Source organism: Myxocyprinus asiaticus, chromosome 29, assembly GCF_019703515.2.
Source record: "Myxocyprinus asiaticus isolate MX2 ecotype Aquarium Trade chromosome 29, UBuf_Myxa_2, whole genome shotgun sequence".
NCBI classification, from domain to species: domain Eukaryota; kingdom Metazoa; phylum Chordata; class Actinopteri; order Cypriniformes; family Catostomidae; genus Myxocyprinus; species Myxocyprinus asiaticus.
In genome coordinates, this window is record NC_059372.1 from 36,268,503 (window position 1) to 36,290,130 (window position 21,628).

General features: G+C 35.3%; 1 protein-coding gene across 3 annotated transcripts in view; it reads right to left on the reverse strand.

Annotated features, from left to right (window-relative positions):
- Positions 1–122: 122 nt before the first annotated feature.
- LOC127419960 (synaptotagmin-2-like) overlaps positions 123–21,628 on the reverse strand; it is a 128,476-nt gene continuing 106,970 nt past the window's right edge. For 2 of the 3 annotated variants that reach the window (XM_051661822.1, XM_051661821.1), the window contains exons 4-9: positions 15,626–15,757; positions 11,206–11,373; positions 10,618–10,785; positions 9,186–9,303; positions 7,877–8,010; positions 123–5,038 (exon numbers count right to left, since the gene is read on the reverse strand). In XM_051661822.1, the coding sequence (XP_051517782.1) occupies positions 4,823–5,038; positions 7,877–8,010; positions 9,186–9,303; positions 10,618–10,785; positions 11,206–11,373; positions 15,626–15,757 (936 nt within the window). In that variant the 3' untranslated portion in view covers positions 123–4,822. The remainder of the gene's footprint in view (positions 5,039–7,876; positions 8,011–9,185; positions 9,304–10,617; positions 10,786–11,205; positions 11,374–15,625; positions 15,758–21,628) is intronic. The other variant, XM_051661823.1, reaches the window with a different exon arrangement.

Consider the following 21,628-nt stretch of genomic DNA (forward strand, 5'->3'; position numbering starts at 1 on the left):
TATTGTTAAAATACTAAATACAAGAAGTGTTACTTCCTAGTTTTTATATGATGCCATATTCCCATGGTGGAATTTGTGTTAATTACTGTATATTACTCAACAAATCCACATTCAGACAGAAATAAGTGTAATTAAAAGGCCTTTATTTTTATCATTTGTTTCAGAACAGAGCTGGTAACACATATGATAAATCTGTAGAGCTATTTGGTTCCCTTTATGTCTTTACAAGGATTGCCGATGCTCATGTACTGTCCACTAGGGGGTCATGGGGAGAGTCTGTGAGCAACGTTTTGTCAAAGTGTCCCATCAAGGCTAAAGCATGCGATTGATCCACACTAGGCACAACATTACGGACATGAACACACACGCACACACAAGAACACTGAAACGGGTACAAACAGGCCTGAGGGCCAAACCCTCACAGTCTCCCACTGACTTAAAGAACAGAATACCACAAATAGAAAAAAAGATAATTTGTACAATTCCAAATAAGCAGAGTGAAAGGTGCAAGAGAAGAGAAAGAAAGAAAAAAGAACACTTGCTTAGATATGTGACTATGCAAAAGCAAATATAAAGACATCAGCTCTTTTGCGGTAACACTTTACAAAAAGGTACTATACTGTATGTTAACATTAGTAAATGCATTAGGCAGCTTGAAAAGTAGTTTTTTACATCATTTATTAATACTGGTTAATGTTAATTTGTAAATGTACTATTGTGCATTCATGTTTGTTCATACAGTAATACATCTATATACAACTTTAAATTTAGTAATAAATGTAGAAATTCACATTAATAAATGCTGTAAAAGTCGGATATTGTTCATTGTTTGTTCATGTTTGTTAACGTATACAACCTTATTGTACAGTGCTACCTTTTTTGCTGTTTTGTTTGTTGGCTAGCATCCAAAGAAATCAACAAAATTGTGAAAACATCTCTGCTATGGTTGTTAGAACAGTCTCTCTTTCATTTGTACACCGTAAAATACTTGCTGAGAGTTACAGCGATAACTTGAGTTGCTTCTGTAAGCTGATCTAAATTAAGAGCAAACTGCAGACAGAATCAGTCAGAAGTTTGTACACATTTTGAGGAACTGAATCAAAACTATTGCAACTCATTTACCCTTTTTAGCGTTGCTCTGAATTATCATTGCTTGCAAGTAACAACTCTGTGGTTGACAATTAGGAATGTTTCAAATAAATGTTCATTGTGCATGCTGCCATATAGGCAGAATGGCAGTGCTCGATTAAATAACAACAAATGATTATTTATTAAAGGACCTATGCATTATTGTTGAACGCAGTCACACACATTCAAATTCCTTTTCTGGTAATGCTGTTTGAAGTTACTTGGACAAGTTAATTTCTGCAGAATTCTGTTTCATTTCCTAAAATTTGAAATATATAAATTAATAAATAATCCTTTAAAGGGTCTACTTTTATAAGTAGCATTTTCCTGTATCAATAATTAATTTTTAGTACATTTTATTTTTATTACTCCATAATTTATTATATAAATTGTTTGTTAAAGTTAAATCAGAAAATTATTAATAAAATAATTATTAAAAGGCTAAAAACAACTGGTACTTTGTATTTTAAATGACAGTATATTTCCATGCTTACACAACCCTTTTAAACTGCCCTTTGCACATAAATGCATGTGTGTACATACATAGTGGAAACAACTATACCAACCACACAAGTGTTTGTAAAAGCAAACTTCCCTAACACACTTTTTGTTAAATCAAGGCATTTACAAAACTCAAAGAAATACATAATAATAAAAAAAATTATAATAATAAAAAAAAAAGCACACATTTTTTAGAGACTATTGCAAGTTAAACTGCCAACAATGTTAAATCAGCCCATTTTTAGGAAACAGTGTGGCCCCATAGCTTGACAGACTAAATGGAATGTGAGGAGATACACAGGCCTATGAAAGGAGATATTTTTAGAATCATATTAAATACATCTATTTAGCTGAGCTCCAAGGAATCAGCTCAAGTCTTATGGCTTTATCTTATCCACACTCTCACACACAAACTTACTGTTTATTGGCTAGTTAAACGCTGTTATTATGTAACAATCTAATAAATAAATGCTTTTAGAAAACAATGGGGACTCCAAGTTTTCTAGAACATGATTGATACTATTGTGCTAATGCAACTTTGTTGCCAAAGGGAATCAGTTGGTCCGAAAAAATCACGTAAAAATGACGTAAAGTCAGATCAAATGGCAGTAAACGTGACTTCTCTTATTGGCACTGATTGTGAAAAAGACAAAAATGATAATAAAGTGTAATATGATAAAAGAAAACTTGATCAACTTATCAACATATATATATATTTTATGATCCAAAACTTTGCATCATTGGTCCTATAAGATGGGGGAAAATACTCAGACTTGGAGCCCCCTATGGAAGTATTTACTTTCCAGAAGCATATTTTGACAAAGAGACTTACTGTACAAATATTATAAAATTAAGATAATCATTTGAAATAAATAAATATGTAAATGAATTAAAACAAAAAAAAAAATTCCCTTAACAACATTAGTAGATAGCAAGCATGCGGCTACGTTTTCATTCTATATTAGTTCACACAAAGCACTTAACATATTTGCTCATGATGTTCAGGTATGGATTGAATCTGAAAATGAAGATTAGTCTAGTATAGTTCATATTCTCTCCAGTACCCACTCATGGAAAATAAATACATATTTGATTTGATTAGAAAATATACACAGTATCTTACCCCCTTCTTTTTGTTATTAAAATGACAAAGAACACCTACTTAGGTACACAATATATTTTTTGCTTCACATCTGAAACATGCACATCTTTTTTTTTATTGTAACATGCAGTATCATAAAGTTGGAACTATGCATATTTAGGTAAAACGACAGCATGGATTTGGGAAAAGGGGCGTTAGATGTAAGTTGTGATTTCTTTGTGCACACTTTTCGTAATATGAGACACATTTGTGTAAGAGAATAACCTAAAAAATAACCTACAATAACAGTAAAAATAACACTGATCCCTAAAAGAAGACATCACTAAAAAACGATGAAGTTGTATAAACAAATTATACGTGATAAATAAATGATAAATAATCACACATTCATTAGGCTTGCAAAGAGACATAAAAATGTCAGACTGCACTGCAAATGTGTGTGGAAAAACCTGCTATTTCACAATCAAACTACAACAGAGTTATTGCAACTGAACATGGCCTGTCAGAAAAGCTGCTTCTTTTAAACTGGGTTACTGTATGCAAGTACAACTATTTTCCCCAGAAATCATTCTTGTCTCTTTCTGATTTACTGTAAAAGTCTATATGCCAGAAATTATGCCCAAAAATAAATTTTGATCAGTTTCAGGCTTGTAATTTGCTAAATTTCCCAACAAGTTGATAATTGAAACTATGTCACAAGGTGTTATCATTGGCAAAAGAGTTTCTCCAGGCAATATGAGGATCCAAATTTTGTTCTTTATCATTTAGTCTTAGTTCATCAATGCAATTATATGCTGAGATGTACATTGTCACAACAACTGACTCAAACACTCTAAGCCACTCTAAAGCAACTTTCAAATTATACAAGTTCCCTTTTTTTAGCAAATGCAAATTCTGACAAATTCGCATCAAGAATGCACCATCACTAAAGTACAGATTGCAATTGCTAGAGCAACATATACAGAATGTAGTTCCAGTAGTGCAAATAAGTTCAGCGGTTTGGTAAGATGTGGTGTAAGTACACATGTAACAGTGCCCTCTGTCAAACTCTCACTTCTTGTAAGAACTTCTGGTTTAAACCAATCGACCATGAAAACAAATACTGTTGTAAATTCTTAATGAGTGGGCCCAGAACACCGAAAACATAAATCAAAACAACAAACTCCCAATTGTAGGTAAAAATACTGATAAAAACAAAGTGCTTGACTACAACAAAAACACACTTTCATTTAAAGTGCTCAGGCAGAATACATTTAATACAACAAATTAAAGCAAAGAAACAAATGCGGATGCTAACAGGGAGACATCCCTGGAAGCTAAGAATTGCTTATTTCGTGATGTTTGAAGGCTTGTCTCCTTTTTGTCAGGGTGTGTTAGGACATTGGGCAGTGGAAGAAGAATCGAAGAAGAGGTTGTTTGCAGGCAGTATAATCAATGACACCTGAAAAATTCCTTCTTGTTGGGTCAGGAGCATCTAGTCCAACTATCTCTCCAATCCCATTTATATATATATATATATATATATATATATATATATATATATATATAATATTATTTTTTTCAATAATGTTAAACCATTTTTCATTGTCCTTTCAGACTCAACCATAGTAACTGATTTGATCTAGATGACCAGAGAATCTAGCAGGAATGTGTTAAAATTAGGCAGTGGAAGAGGCAGTGTGTTTCTATCCCTGGTACCCGATGCAAAACTTTGGAATGCTGTTGATCTATTGGATTTTTGGGTGTAAATGTACAAACTCCAAGCTGTGCCACAAAGAACACTGTTCTTAGAGGACATACTGACCTATGAGATCTGCTGGTCTTGAAGAGCATTGATAGTAGTCGAAACAGTCTTTCTTTAGCTTCCTTATTAAATCAAACACAACCTTGATCTCATTTGTGTTGGGTTGTAGCTGTTGATGCGACCCAATCATCTTCTTTTGATACCTTTAGTGTCTAGTCTGGTGGCCTATGGCTGTAATTCAGTGCTGATTGATGGTTGAAGATGATGTGCATGTTGAAAAGTGAAAGAAAGAAAGGAAGGAGGACAAGTAGGGAAGTAGGGGAGGAAGTAGAAGGGAAGTGGCAGGATTACTTCTTGGCATTGAGGGCTGCTAGCGAAGCATCCACCTCCTCCTCGGGTTTGAGTGGATGCCACTGAGCGATGGGCCGCCGCGGGTTTGCCAGCATGTCGGACCAGTGCCTTAGCTCAGTGCCCTGCGCTTTGCTGCCCACCCAGATCTTGCCAATGGCATCGTTCTTGCCGATCTTGTCGTAATCCAGCACTGTGACCACAGCTTGAATTTTCTATAAAAAAAACATTACTTGTGATTAACTCAGCATAGTCTAACTGGACAGATACTGCAAGGTAAGCAATAGTCTCTACAATCTGGTTTCCAATATTCATTTTCAAAATGACTCCATGAAATCAAAATTGTAGTTTTGTTGTTTTAAGTATTTTTGTCTTGATTTCCAGTAAAACCCACTGTAAACCAGGATTATTCAACTTCAAAGACAAGTGAGCCAGATGGAAAAAAATCTTCGGGGCATGCGGGCCAAGCCAGAACATTTTGTTAACAAAAAGATTCTATAAGATACTGTGTTATTGTAGGTCTATAATTTATGTTCACTATATCAATTAAACATCAAGAGAAACATTTTCCAGTAGGGGGAAAAAAAATCTACTAAAAATGCTTTAAAATTGGTCCATAACTGAGAAAGTAAATCAGATTGATACAAAAATGTTTACTGAACAATAACAGTGAAGTTATAGATGCAATAATATAAACTTTTGACAAACCGAATGTTTTCTTGACCAAATAAATGAAAATAACTTTTTTTACTTCTCCGAACTCAAGCTTGTCGGTCGTCCATGATTTTAGTTATTTAATCTTCTAATTTCATAAAAATTATGGATAATGATTATTTGTAGCGTAATCTCTGAAAGCATCTTAAAGCACGGCGCTCTTGCGCGAGACACTGCAAAACATCCTAATACTTATGGGTCATTGACAAGGTTGTCCAAGGCGTTAAAATGAGAAATCTTTCAAAAATCTAGTTTAAAACACTTGTGTCATATTCTCAGAAATGTTATCTTTGTCAAATTTGGTTTCATACATTTTGAAAAACTTTATAGCATTTTATAGCATACTTTCTTTGCACCTTGAATACATGAGAGTAAAAACAACTTCATCAATGATTTCCCAAAAAGTTTTCAAACACATTTTTCAAGAAAAATATATATTTTTTATAAATATTATGAATTTCTGAGTCAAGAATATCAAGAAGTTGTCTCAGGGTTACACCACATGACTTGAACAAAATGTGCCTTTCCATAAAAATGACAAAAGCATTTTCAAATATGAATTATATTTTAGAACAAAATAGTTTCACTGTTTCATTTTTTAAGAAATAACAATTAAAGATTATTCTGCACTAGACATGCTAACATTTATTTTTTCAGGAATTTTTTTACTGTGTCTCGACACCACATGACATTTTTCACTTAAGCCCCAGAAAAAAATATCAGTATGACTTCTCAGAAATTGAAAATATGCTCATCATAGAAGAGGTCTATTCAAGTAAATGGTTTGTGTGAATTGCATTTTTTTATTTCATGTATTTTTAATTTAATAGATCTGGACAAAATGAGCATCACTTCATTGACCCTTATGACATATCGCCATAATATGCACCCGTTACCCTCCGTTACTGTATTTTATGATGAATTTTGTGAAAAGAGTCCATGTTAATATCATGAAAATGTTTTTTTTTTTTTTCTAGATCGCTCGCCCACTGTCACAGAAAAGCAGTTTTTTCTACTCCAATAATTGAACTAGTAAAGGAAGTTTGGGCTGTTTCTATGAAGGATGCTTAAACAGTGGGGTAAAAAAGTATTTTATGGGCAAAACCCTGAAAATTGGTTGAATTAAAAACATTTTCATGTTGTAACTGTACACTCATCATAGCAGTATCTTACATTCTGTTCTCTTCTTTTTAATGAAAGACAAAATATTTCCTTGAACTGTTTTCTTGGCCATTTTTGAAAGTGCTTGAAACTTTTGAAAACTTGCATTACCTTCAGTGGTGTAAGTTTCATGTGAAAACTATGAAGGACAAATCAATGCATGGCTAAACTCTGACATACCAGTGTTTTCAGAAAACCGGCATCTTTTCGCAGTGGAGAGAGAACTCGTGTGCTCATGGTTGCCAGATTGCCCAGGCAGAATATTTCCAAACTGTTCAAGTATGAAGATCTAATTGAGGGATGTCACTTATAGAAACTTGGAAACCCCACACATGTCGAAATCTAATTCTGACCGGCTGACCGCCCTTATTTAAAGTCTGTTATTTATCAAACATAGAAAATTAAATATTTTACTTGCATGATTAGTTTTAAGTAATACGTGACACAATTAAATCTAAAGGGGATGGTTAGGGGGGATGGTGGTTTTACCAGGGGGATGCTTTTTGGTATTTATTGCAACAAGGGGGATGACATCCCCTCGCATCCCCCCTCAACTCAAACCCTGAGTATGCTGATGTTGCTGTACTCATTGAGCAATCGCAATGCTAAACAAAGCATGGTGTTACCATTTAACAAGCTAGCAATCACTTAGTACTTGCTAGCTTGTTTCAGTATGTTTCCTATACTAGAAATATATAATTTGAAACTATTTGGTAATTTTAAGTTCAGCCAAAGTTGAAGTTAAGTGCCATCAAAATGTATGAGTTGGCTTACTCAATATTTCAGGTTAAGAGCAATTAACATGCATGTGTAGACAAAAACTGCCTTATTTTTTTCTTCTGCTTACTTATTAAGGTTTACAGTGTGTCTAAACATTCTTAAAACAAGATATTTTTGATTGAGAAGCAAAATTATTCTTGTTTTCAGTGACGTTTATGCTTAAAACGAGTCAATGGGATGATGTGAACTAAAAGCTATTTATTTGGACAAGCTCTTCAATATGTAAACAAAGGAAAGAAAACTGTGCTCAACGGGCCATTTTTAATGGTGTCTTTAAGTAGTCTATGCAATGGACGGCATGACATTGATTGACCGATTCCACAATAAAAAACATTGACATGTGAGCTTGACTGAACACAAACAAGGTAAACCATTGTTTTGAGTCCTGCAAGCTGTACCTGCATCTGGTCCTGTGGAATCTCAAAGCTGAAGGATTCATTATAGTAGGGGTTCAGTGTGTTCTTCTTCACAGTCGTCTTCTTCTTTTTCAGTCGCTTTCCATTTTGTAGAAGATGAATCTTCACATAGGGATCTATAGAGGCACAGCATGTTCAATTGTACATTTATATAGATGTTTTTAACTTGGCATTCTGTTATGTATTTTGTTTGCCAGTGAAAGAACTGTACTGAAGCTTTAGCACCGTGTATTCCACAGATAGACTCATGATTCGCGACTAAAGCTGGTGACTCAAGCAAAGTTTTTTATTCAGAGGTTAAGCTCTCTTTCTGCACGAGATCAATTAAATTGAATACATTTTCTAGCAATTTTTTTTTTATATTTATTGTTACCCAGAATATCCTGCTGAATAATAATAATAATAATAATAATAATAACTAAAACCAGCCTAATCTGATTAGTGGGTGTTTGGGCACTTTTTCCTTTCTTTCTTTTTTTTTTTTTTTTTTTTTTTTTTGCTTCATTTAGCAAGTGGGCTTGCTGGAAAACACCTGTAAGTTAATTACATAAGCGTTATGCATCAGTCTAGTCTGTGTCGGAACTTGGTCAGCTTTATTCACTCTTCTTCCGCCTCATTCCGCTGCCCACTTCTGTTCCCGTTATATCACAAATTAAAATCCAAGAATATAAGTTAACACACACAATTCAAATTTAAATATAGACTAAGACTTAGTGGTTTCCTTTATCACTTTAAATTTCACTCAATTCTTCAAACTTAAATCTTGACTGAATGTTTTGGACCCATGTTTGTTCTATTCCATTATCTTACATTGCCTGCAACGTGTTTTGCACAGCTGCTGTTCTCAGAGCCACCAGCAGATGGCAGCAGTGAGGCCTGGCTGAGGGAGACGCATGGCGCAGCGCGAGCAGAGGACTGCAGAGTCAGCACGTGAGCGCTATCTGTTCTGCATGGCTACCGCTGACATTAAAGCACAGGCGTGACACAAATACAGTGCTGCAGCACTGAAGCCTGCTGTGCGTGTCTGCCAGAAACATGATGCATTAATATCAAAACAAATAATTAGTTAAACATGCACATATATCTTTAGCGCAGTCCTTTTGATAAGATTTAAAAAAAAAATCTAAATATCATTGCATTGTTATGGCATATGCACGCATATTCATGCTACTGCAGGCAAAAATCAGATGGAGTTTAAAATCTCCACCCACTCTCTAGAGAGACAGAAAATAGAGAATGGCAATGCGTTGTGTATGTGCGTGTGTGTGCGTGTGTGTGTGTGTGTGTGTACCTGAGAGTCCTCCAACATCCATCTTTTTCAGGTTCTTAGCCTCCAGGATACAGATGGTGAGTTTTCCAGCTGTGGGTACGTAGCGCAGAGAGATGCAGATATCGCCAAGCTTTTCAGGCTATGTGTGTTGGGAGAAAATGAAGCTGATGACTATAACAGGCTTTTATTAGGGCTGTCAGTTTAACACGTTAATTTAGTACAATTAATTATAAAAAATGATGCTGTAAAATATGACACATTTAGTTTACCCTGATCTGATAAACCATACTTGAGAGCAGACAGTACAGAAATAGTAAGGATCTGTTTAAAATGTGTTCTTATATTCAGAAACAGCGAGACAGAGCACAATAGAATGGAACAGAGTCGCAGTAGTGTTGAGAAATGTGTTTCAAAAAGGAGAACTGCTGTTATTTTAAAGGTGTAGTTCTCCCAAAATTGACATCATGACATTTGGGCATGTGACGTACAAGAACCAATGTAAACTACAGACGCTTGACCATTCCCTGTGTCGGCACAAAAACCGATTGGAATCTGACAGCTTGTAACGTAACTGGCTGTTGCAGAAACACATGTGTGGCGCTACTCTGCGGGGCCCAGTTATTTACTGTCACGTATGCGTGATGGTACATATAAAGGGGTTAAAAACCTTGATACCATCTTGGTGAAAGATAGTGACATTCTGAACCATATATTTTAACATCAATAATGCATTTGTTATTTTTGGCGAACGTACATCGTAATGTGATTTGTAAACAAGAGACACACAGACATCAACACTCGGCATACAAAACCTAACAATGGTGACAAACAATAAAGTTACTTTTACATAAAAAGAGTAAAAGTTGAACATTAAAATACAAGTAACAAGTAACAAAAACAACTGCAAAATAAACCAGTGAATAGTAAAAAATCCATGTAATTGCTTCATGCCGCAGTGCATGTTGGGAATTTAGCAGTTAATTTAAATAACAGTAACTAGTATGTAATCTGACAGCTATATGCTGCTAAATTACAGTTGAATACTGTAGCTGGAAAAAACAATTTATCTACATGTAGCTGTTAATTTCAACAACAGTAACACACAATATTTTTACAGTATGATGCTGGCAACCACAGCTGCCAGTAGTTAACTGTTTTTTATTAGGATTTCTTTTTACAGTGTATCATGTAATTAATTCATTTAAAATGTTTCATTGATTGACAGCCCTAATTGTTCAGAAATTTACATCAGTAGTGTTTCACTAGTGTATCACTAGGGAATAATGCAACTTCTATCATGAACATATGTTAAGATACGAAAAGAAAAGCATTAGGTAACAGCTGCTTAGCAGTGCCGGTTGATTAACTATAATAACATTATTATTAGTGCTCGACAGATGCTCACTGTAGTTAACGTGAAGGGAGTAACGTATAAAGGACAGGTTTACTGTACCTCTTCTTTCTCTGCACTGTCCAGGTCTCTCCACTGCTCAATGGGCTGTGCCAGGTCCAGGGTGTTCATGGGAATCTTCACCTCACCAATCACATCGTGCTTTGAGAAACGGTCAAAGTCGTACACAGACATGACCAGTGTCTTTCCTCCCATTTCATTGAACGGAATCTACAAATCAACATAAGGTTTTAAGAATGACAGAATCATTGTGAATAAGAGAACATGTAGAAACTTTTTTCAGTTTTAAGTTAAGTGGGGTTTGTCTCTGTCTAATAACAGAGATGTATTTCTAGACTAGGGTGATACAAGTTACTAATTAGTCGTGGAATTTGGAATGGGAAGGATTACAATTAATATTGCTCATACTATTACGTTAAGGGATTTGAACAAACCCCTAACCCTAAGTTTTACACTTAAGTGCATACTAAATGATGCCTTAAATCTTGTGGCTTGTTGAAGAGATATGTGCTATTACTTTTGTAAGAGAACGTACCAACAACTTTCACCTGATGTATGATAAAACAGGCAAAAACATTTCATGGTGACACAGACTTTGACACGAATGAGTCAATTAAATAGGTACTGCACCTTAAAGTGGAAAGTCTCATTGAAGACAGGGTTGAGGGTTTTCTTGTGCACCTTGGTGTCATACTTCTTCTTCTTGTCAGGTAGAATAAAAACTTTGACGTATGGGTCAGAGGTGCCACCACTGTCCATGGATAGAAGATCTGCAGCTTGCAAGATGCCCACTGTCAGCTATATAATAAAAGATAAGGGTGTCCATCTTTAATCCTCATGATCTGTTTTTCAGAATCAGAATCAGAATGAGCTGTATTGCCAAGTAAGCTTACACATACAAGGAATTTGTCTTGGTGACAGGAGCTTCCAGTGTACAACCATAAAAAAAACAAAAAAAAAACAATACAAAAACAGATACGTACAGACACACACATACATACATACACACATACACATGGGTAGTGCAAATCTAATACAATCTGTTATGTCCAGTGCAAATACAAATCTGTTATGTACAGTGCACTTTTTTTTTTTTTTTTATTATTATTATTTTTTTTTTCAGAGGAATGAAATGGCGGAAGAGGTTGGTTGTGTTGGATAAATATAAGAAAGACTAAACTGTGTATTGCACATAGTTATTGCTCAATGGGGCAATTTAACTGTTCATGAGATGGATAGCCTGAGGGAAAACAACTGTTCCTGTGCCTGACGCTTCTGGTGCTCAGAGCTCTGAAGCGTCGGCCAGAAGGCAACAGTTCAAAAAGGTAGTAGGCAGGGTGAGTGGGGTCCAGAGTGATTTTTCCATCCTTTTTCCTCACTCTGGAAGTGTATAGTTCTTGAAGGGGGGACAGGGGGCAACCAATAATCCTCTCAGCAGTTCGAATTGTCCTTTGCAGTCTTCTGATGTCTGGTTTCGTAGCTGAACCAAACCAGACAGTTATTGAAGTGCAGAGGACAGACTCAATGACTGCTGAGTAAAACTGTATCAGCAGCGCCTGTGGCAGGTTGAATTTCCTCAGTTGGCGAAGGAAGTACAACCTCTACTGGGCCTTTTTCACAATGGAGTCAGTGTGGGTCTCCCACTTCAGGTCCTGTGAGATGGTAGTGCCCAGGAACCTGAATGACTCCACTGCTGCCACAGTGCTGTTTAGAATGGTGAGGGGGGACAGTGTTGGGGTGTTCCTCCTAAAATACACAATGATCTCCACCGTTTTGAGCGTTTTTAGCTCAAGGTTGTTTTGACTGCACCAGACAGCCAGCTGTTCAACCTCCCTTCTGTAAGCAGACTCATCGTCATCTCGGATGAGGCCGATGACATTGGTGTCGTCTGCAAACTTCAGGAGCTTGACAGAGGGGTCCTTGGCGATGCAGTCATTGGTGCAGAGGGAGAAGAGTAGTGGGGAGAGCACACATACCTGGAGGGCACCAGTGCTGATTGTACAGGTGCTAGAAGTGAGTTTCCCCTGTCTCACAAGCTGCTGCCTGTCCATCAGAAAGCTGGTAATCCACTGTCAGATAGACATGGGAACAGAGAGTTGGTGTAATTTAATCTGGAGTATAGCTGGGATGATGGTGTTGAAAGCCGAACTGAATCCACAAAAAGGATCCTTGCATATGTCCCTGGTCTGTCCAGATGTTGCAGGATATGATGCAATCCTATGTTGATTGCATCATCCACAGACCTGTTTGCTCTATAAGCAAATTGAAGGGGATCTAGAAAGGGTCCGGTGATGTTCTTCAGGTGGGCCAACAGCAGTCTCTCAAATGATTTCATGACCACAGATGTCAGGGCAACAGGTCTGTAGTCATTAAGTTATGTGATGTTTGGTTTCTTTGGGACAGGAATAATGATTGAGCATTTGAAGCAGCAAAACTGCTCCAGTGATCTATTGAAGATCTGTGTGAAGATGGGGACCAGCTGGTTAGCACAGGATCGAAGACACGCTGGTGAGACGCCATCTGGGCCTGAAGCCTTCCTCGTCTTTTGTTTCCGAAAGACGTGGCTCACATCATCTTCACAGATCTTAAGTGCAGGTTGAGTAGCAGGAGGGGGAGGAGGGGGGTTGCAGGAGGTGTTGGTATTTGTGTGAAGTGAAGGTCAGAGTGGGTGTGGGGTGTGAGATTGGGCCTTTCAAATCTGCAGTAGAACACATACAGGTCGTCAGCCAGTTGTTGGTTCCCTACAGGGTTGGGGGTAGGAGTCCTGTAATTTGTGAGTTGTTTCATGCCACTCCACACTGATGCAGGGTCGTTAGCTGAAAACTTGTTTTTAGGGGTTAAAGGCCCTCAAAAAAGTACTCCACTGGAGAAGATGGAGAATATATTCCATGATTTTTACAAATCAGAACTGATTATAAACAAAATGTAAACTTGATAACCTTCATCGCATGTCCTACATAATATATAATATATATATATATATATATATATATATATATATATATATATTTATATATCATTTTTACTATAATTAGGGTCTCCGTAACTCCAGATCTAAAAGATGAAAAAAATTAATTGAATGCATTTTTACATGGTATGACTTTCTGACTGGTGTACACACGGGTGTAGAGTAGTTATATCATACAATTTCTTTATTTCTTTAATTGTATTTTTAATGTCTTTTTGCTGGGGTCAGATTGACCCCAAACAGAAGCAACATTGCTCTTTTGGATAATAATCACAATACGTATATAAAATACAAATAAAAAATATATAAAATTGGAAAAACAGAGAGATAAAGCTTCAATGGTAATTCTTTACATTAATGTTCACTTTATTAAGGATTTAAAAGAAGTTTATTAATGACTAATAAGTCGTATACAAATGCATTAGAAATCATTAAGATGTAGTTATAATAACATGAATAAAAAGGGCAACTGTCATGCAACACTTGCCAAATAGTGAGCAGTTCAACTTATATGTAATAAATGCTTAATAAATACACTTATTCATATAATTCATGATTTATGTAAACCACTACTCTGAGTGGTGTCCCAACTTAACTAGTCAAAGTTACCTAAAGTCATCAACAAAAACACTTTTCCATTCTTCATGCTCATTGACAGCATATATCATATAATGAAATCTGATGACCATTATACTATACTGAGCTTTATGTATACAAGTTTCTAATGTTGGCAACTACATAATAAATGCTTTATTTGTGCCCACTTTACATTAAGGTACATTTTCATAGGTTACCAATGTTGATTAAGTGTAATTTAGCATTTATAACATATGAGGTAAAATGACTCACTCAGTGGTACTCACTATTTGACAGGTATTGCATGAAAGTCACCCTTTGTTTCATGTTGTTATAACCACATTTGCTGGGGTCAAATTGACCCCAAACAGAAGCAACGTTACTATTTCGGATAATAACAATTTCGGAAATAAATATATACAATTGGTAAAACAGAGAGATAAAGCGTCAATGGTAACACTTTACATTAATGTTCACTCTATTAAGGCTTTATAAGAAGTTTATTAATGACTATTAAGTCATATTCACATGCATTATAAATCATTAAGATGTAGTTATAACAACATGAATAAAAAGGGCAACTGTCATGCAACACTTGCCAAATAGTGAGCAGTTCAACTTATATGTAATAAATGCTTAATAAATACACATTCATAAAATTCATGATTTATGTCACAATGCAGCAAAAAATAGACTATTATAGTCATATTAAAATGAGGGGCTATGTTATTCCGCCCCCTAATTTTGTTGTCACTTTCCTTATCATGTTGATGTCAAAAGACACCACTACTCTGAGTGGTGTCCCAACTTAACTAGTCCTAGTTACCTAAATTCGTCAACAAAAACACTTTTCAGTTCTTCATGCTCATTCACAACATATATCATATAATGAAATCTGATGACCATTATACTATACTGAGCTTTATGTATACAGGTTTCTAATGTTGGCAACTACTTAATAAATGCTTTATTTGTGTCCACTTTACATTTAAGATTCATTTTCATAGATTACCAATGTTCATTATGTGTAATTTAGCATTTATAACGTGAGGTAAAATGACAGACTCACTATTTGACAGGTATTGCATGAAAGTTACCCTTTGTTTCATGTTATTATAACTGCATTTTAGTGATTTATAATGCATTTGTAAATGAATTATAAGTCATTAATGAGCCAGTTTATAAACTCTTTACAAAGAGAACATTGATGTAAAGTTTCACCGCTTCAATAACATCTGCCTAATGGTTTTTTTTTATTAGGTCAGAGGAACATTTTCAACAAATTTGTACAGAAAAAGAATAGGTTAATTATTCTTTTACTTTACACTATTGTTATTAATACACATACAGCATTTGGGTCTCTGGAACCCAAAAACTTCCAGAATGTAAATTCACATGAGGGTAAATAACTGGGAGAAAACAAACCGATAAACAGAAACAGAAAGCTGAATGATAAGAAGAATTTCCCAATGACCCGATGCTGATTTGTTAGTAAGTTGAGCTAACCTTGCTGTCAGAGAAGTCGTAATCCAAGGAGAACTGTAGTTTGCCAAGCTTCTCCTTCTCTTTGGGTTCCTCCTCTTTCTCTTCAGTTATTCCAATGTCTATATCTTCTTCATCATCATCCTCTTCCTGTTTCTGGAGAGACAAATGTAGAGACGGGTGTTAAAGGAGGAAGACGAGCAAATGTGATGGAAGTAAATAAAGCTTTCCAAGCATGGTTCAGTGGGCAAATTCTCATCTTACCTGAAGTTTGCCAGGTGTCAAACCACCTGGGTGTTACTGTATGTAACTGCATCAGCGATGACCTTGGTAGCAACCTGACTTGATTTCACTTTTCTTTTCAAGACACCATTTGCGCCAACAGTCAACTGTACTGTGCACATTGCATTTGAAGAGGGAAATTAAAATAAAATGCTTAGTTTCCTTCTGAAACCTCTAAGGCACTCTGTCCATAAACTGACTCTCAGTCTGTATGGTATATTAAATCCTGCTATATATTGACTGAGAGACTTAATTTACACATGAAAAAAGACTCCATAGAGACACCACGTGGTCAAAAGGATGTGGCCGCCTGAACCTTACACTCACATGTGCTTGTTGAACATTTAATTTCAAAATAATTGGAATTAATAGGTAGTTGCTCCTTTCTTTGCTGATTTTTTTTAATTTTATTTTTAGTAATTGCTGTAGCTGAAATAGCCAAACATGTTAATTTGAATGAGGCTTCCACATACCTTTGGTCATGTGGTGTACATAAGAGAAGTGTTGGTTCTTAATAAAGAAAAGAGAACACTTGCATCTTCTAAAGCTGATATAGATATCAGACATACAGCATTAAATGATTATTTGGAAGAAAAGTTGTGGCAGAAATATATTTATTCTTACAATAATGGAGCAGAACAAGAGTTAGACAGATCATCATTTTTTCTCTTTCACCTGAGCACACAAAACACAACACAAAATGATCCTTCCTGCTGCTATTCAAAATGGACAAATGTAACAAAAATGTTAAAAAATTAATGTTAATTAACTTGTATTAATTAACTTGTATTATCTAGTATTTACGTACTCTGTTGGTGATTTAATTTCATAGTATGATTCTGTTGTAATCAATAGAACATTTGTGTCCTGTGCCGTAATTGAATACAAGTGATGCTGTTTTACAAGGCTGTCTATTTTGTGTGTAAACTAAAACATTAACTGAAACAGAACCCATCTTTGACTTAAATTAAACTAAATATAATCAAATCATAAATCAACAGTGCAATCATTAAAGGAAAAAAAGAGTAATAATGACATAGAAAGAAAAAAGGAATATCTGCAATAGCTTATAGATTGTTGCGATAGATAATGTGTTCTTTTTAAAGATAAGTTAAAAACACATTTTTGAATATATTTGTAAAGTCTGTGAAGCCTTGTTTGCAATTGAAAAATTCCAATAATTTAGATTGTATGCCTCTTTGTAACACATTTTTCTTATATTTCTAAAGAAGTTATGAACCAGTAAATGTCTTTTGATGATGCGATGCCAATAAAAAGTTGAGTGAAATAATAGCAAATCCTTATAATGGTAGATTACATTTTACAATGTGAGAAGTGACAGATTTTTATCAGTCTGCTGGGAAATAAAATTGTGTTTACAAGGTACCAAGCTGTACTTGATTTGCCAGTCACTAGTTAAATTTTGTAGCATCAAATCTTTGAAAGATATAAAGACTTTTTTTTTTTTTTTTTTTTTTTTTGAAGCACTAAGTAGAAAGTAAACTAGATATCTACAAGCAAAGCTAGCTACATACAGTATATTCCACTTAGTGTTCTAAGTTATATCTGTTAGAAAATTTGTATTACTTTTGGACCGACATAAATGCTTCTCTACACATATGCGAAAAGACTAAAGAAAATTTACTCTGGTTGGTCGCATTATATGTTATATCCTGTTTAAGTGTTTGGTTCTTCACCAAAATTAGCTCCAAAGCAGACCAGACTTCATGCTGAGAGTTATAAGTCTGACTCTGCGAGACTAGTTGAATCCTAGTATCAGTGTGCTCTGAAATACACAGAGTGTTGTATATAATATTAAGGCTCTTTCAGACAGGCAGTGCTTTGGGGGCCACTGGTGTGATCAAGCAGTAGCTACCCATGGCAAGCTTATCCATGTGGGATGCCCAAATGCAGCACTACTAGAACCCCACTGTGTTTCATGAGATCAATGATTTTTTATGCACTCTGTAGAATTTATGGAGCTTCAAAAGCAAAGCTAGTAAATCAGCAAATAATAGCTTACATAGATGGAGCTGTCTGGTTCAGCTTTGGGGAAAAAATAAGCAAACAGAATGAGTACAAGAAGATTGAAAGAGTTGAATCTGTATGATTCTTAAAATAACAAAAATATATTTGAAGAGAAGATTTGAACTTTCTGGCTACTCACCTCTACACACACTCATACACACTTACGTTTACTAGCTATTTAATTGAGGACATACCATAGACTTCTATTGATTTTACATAAAGCTAATTATAATTACTATACACTAAATATAACCCAAACATGGTGCCTTGATCCCATAACGGAAGAAAAAAATAAAAAATATAATGCAAAAATTGAGACTTTATTTCTCGCAATTGTTCGAAGTTGAAACCGCGACAAATAAAGTAGCAGTTCTAAAATATAAAGTTACAATTGAGAGATATTAAGTCGAGATACAGTATAGATAATAAGTCGAAACTGTGATATATAAATCGCAATTGCGTGAACTCAAGTCGTAGCTGTGAGATATAAATTCAATTACGACTAATAATTGCCTATTTTTTTTCAGAGGGGAGTTCAGTCTTCCCTACAAACCCTAAAAATTTGCATTTTTAGAATTATTCACTAAAATAAATAAATCAGGGTTCCCACTCTTTTCATGGCTCACTTTTCCAGGATACTTCCAGGATATTTTATGTGCCCAACAAGTGTAAAATGTAAGCAAAAATACATGCGTCCATTTAAATCGAGCTTTTATTTTGCCGTTTCGGTGTATTTTGAATGGTAGTTTCTCACCTCCAGATAAGCAGTTCGCTACATGGCCCATTGTGATTATTAATCCCTGTAAAGCTGTGATTTAATTAAATAAATACATAGTCTTTATGTGCTGCGTACTTCAGAGCAGAGATGATCACGAGTCTTTCATCTGAAGTCTGAGTCATGTCTGAAATCTTTAAGCTGGAGTCCGAGTCAACTCTCGTGTCTTTTGTCAAGAGTCCGAGCCTAGCCTCAAGTCACTAAACATTACATCTTTTTATATATATATATATATATATATATATATATATATATATATATATATATATATATATATATATATATATATATATATATATATATATATACACTCAAAAATGATAAGTGTATGATCTTTGAAAAATCTGGGATACTAATAGGATTCTACCTGAATAATATTTAATTTTATTTAATTTTCTTTTATGATTTGTGCAATGCAATGTAATGCGATATCATTAGGTAGGGCTGGGCGATTTGGCCAAATTTTTTTATTGTATTTTATTAATTTTATTAATAATTGTTTTTCATATCGCTCGATATCGATTTTTATCACGATATATACTGTACATTTCATATCGGTAATAGGGGCAGAACTGCATTCCACATGTTTACTAGTGAATGAATTAAACATAACTTGTTTGTTTAGAAGCAAACTCCAGAGGGTAAGCTACCTTCAAAGTACACCCAGTTTAGGATTTAACCCTACATAAGGTGTGTGACCCCTTTTTGATAAAATTTAGCCAATTTCATTATCTTCAGTTTGACCCCACTGAAAGACTTTCTTGTGATGTTTCACTGTCCAGCTCAGTAGGTGGCGGTAATGCACCATAAACTGGATTGCCAACCAGCAATAAACATCACCAGAAGAAGAAGACTTTATTTCCTGTGACAACGCTATGGATCATGAAAAAACTTTTAACCAAATAGTACATAAATAAACAGTAATGGTGTTGATGTTGGAGTTGTTGTTGTGTTTAGTCGACAGCTGCTGTATTGTATTGTCAGTGCTGTCTTGTTCGGTACACAACAATATTAAATTAGCCGGATAGCTAGCTAATGGCTGGCGGCTACCGAGACTGATTGGTTTCCATGACAGCAGGGCTGCCTGCTAATACTTCCTAACAGGCTGATTTCATGTCTGTGATTCAGTTAGCTAGCTGTGTGTATTACTTTGCCAAACTTCTTCCGATTTTAGTCGAGTCTGAAGTCTATTAAAATGCGACACGAATCCGATTCTCTAACTCGAGTCCCCATCTCTGCTTCAGAGTGTTCTGCTCTCTGTCATCTCACACACACAAGAGCGCACATGATGATCATGATGAATTGTTTTCAGTGTATGAGCGTCTGGCTTCATTTTGAAGTGCACATCACTTGCACTTTTAAAGTTTATAACTTAAATGTTTTGTGGTTAACACAACAGTGATGTTGGAATGAAAAAATCGTATTTTGTACTATATCAATTATTAAACTGTTCCATCAGAGCAAATCAGAGATGACAGCAGATGAGCAGAGAATGTATGTGACAGGGATTCATTCATGATAGTTAATTGTTGACGTTGTTTCACAATTCGCAGCCGCCGACAGTGACAAAACTATACAAATTTATGTATTTGACTCCTTTTCCGAGTCCCGATTTTTACCATGTTTTTGGGCATGTAACAAAAACCTTGTTAGCAACACAGTCAAACACAGTCTATGCTGGAATGTTTTCCAGGACAAATTATTATTTTCTAGGACATTTAGGAATTTTTTTCTAATTTTCCATAACTTGTCTATGACTGGAAAACTGCATTGCAAAATTTCAGGTTTTCCAGGATGCGTGGGAACCCTGATAAATACATCATTCATTAAATGTATTAATAATTTTTCCAATTGAAGACATCCCTAGATTTACTCATAGTGAAGTTTCAGCAGATTTAGCTTACTTCTAGGAACATATTATCCCCATACTATAACTAAGTAAACCCATGCACACTCAACAACACACATACTGTACTTATTCCCTCTCTCTCACACAGACAAAAAGCACCATTTCTTATATTTTAACAAACATGATAGAATGCATTCATGCATGCCAAGCCACAAAATGCAAATATTCTTTACTGATTGAATAATTAATAGAGCCATTTTGAAGAAAACCCTTGCATTGCTGGCATTTAATCAGTATGATGATTAATGATGTAACAGAATAATGTAATATTCCTAATATGAAAAGTGTAGAGGTTCTCTTACGTAACTAAAGAAGTGACTTGCATTGGGCATTCAGAGGCAAACATGCTAAGTTTCAGCGCATTCATCTTAGTAAAGGTGACAGATGGAATAAGAAATGGTGAATTTATTAATGTATTAGCACCAACAGCTCTGTGATCATCTCAGCGTGTAATCACTACTGTTTTCATCATATTATGATTATTCATTATCAAATTGAGAAATCAAGGTAGCTGCTTTAGGTGTTGTTCACTACCCCAAGAGAAAACACTGGCCTGTAATGTCTCCAATATGTATGGTGTGCCTATTTGTGAACAACTAGAAAAAATGCATGAACATTTTGTGGAATTGTTAGTCTATAAGCCACCCACCTTAGACCTTTTTTTAGCAGGTCCAATTCTTGGGGTAGTATATAAAAAGTTTATTTAAAACTGAACCACACAAAATTTGCATGCACACACACTATCACGCACATACAAAATCATTCAAACAAACTAAATGCACACACACGCACGCACGCACGCACGCACGCACGCACACACACACAAAACATTGCAATATGTCTCTTGATTTCTCTATTGTCTGCCCTACCTATATCATTCCATGGATCATCTCTACATTTTAGAAAAAAAAAAATATGTATATATTTGTTTCTTTACACACAATGGGTTGTCCAGGAAAGTTACTCTCAAGTCAAGTTGTGGTCATTCACTGGTGCCTGTATGAAGGGCATGCATTGGGCTTTGTTTCAAATG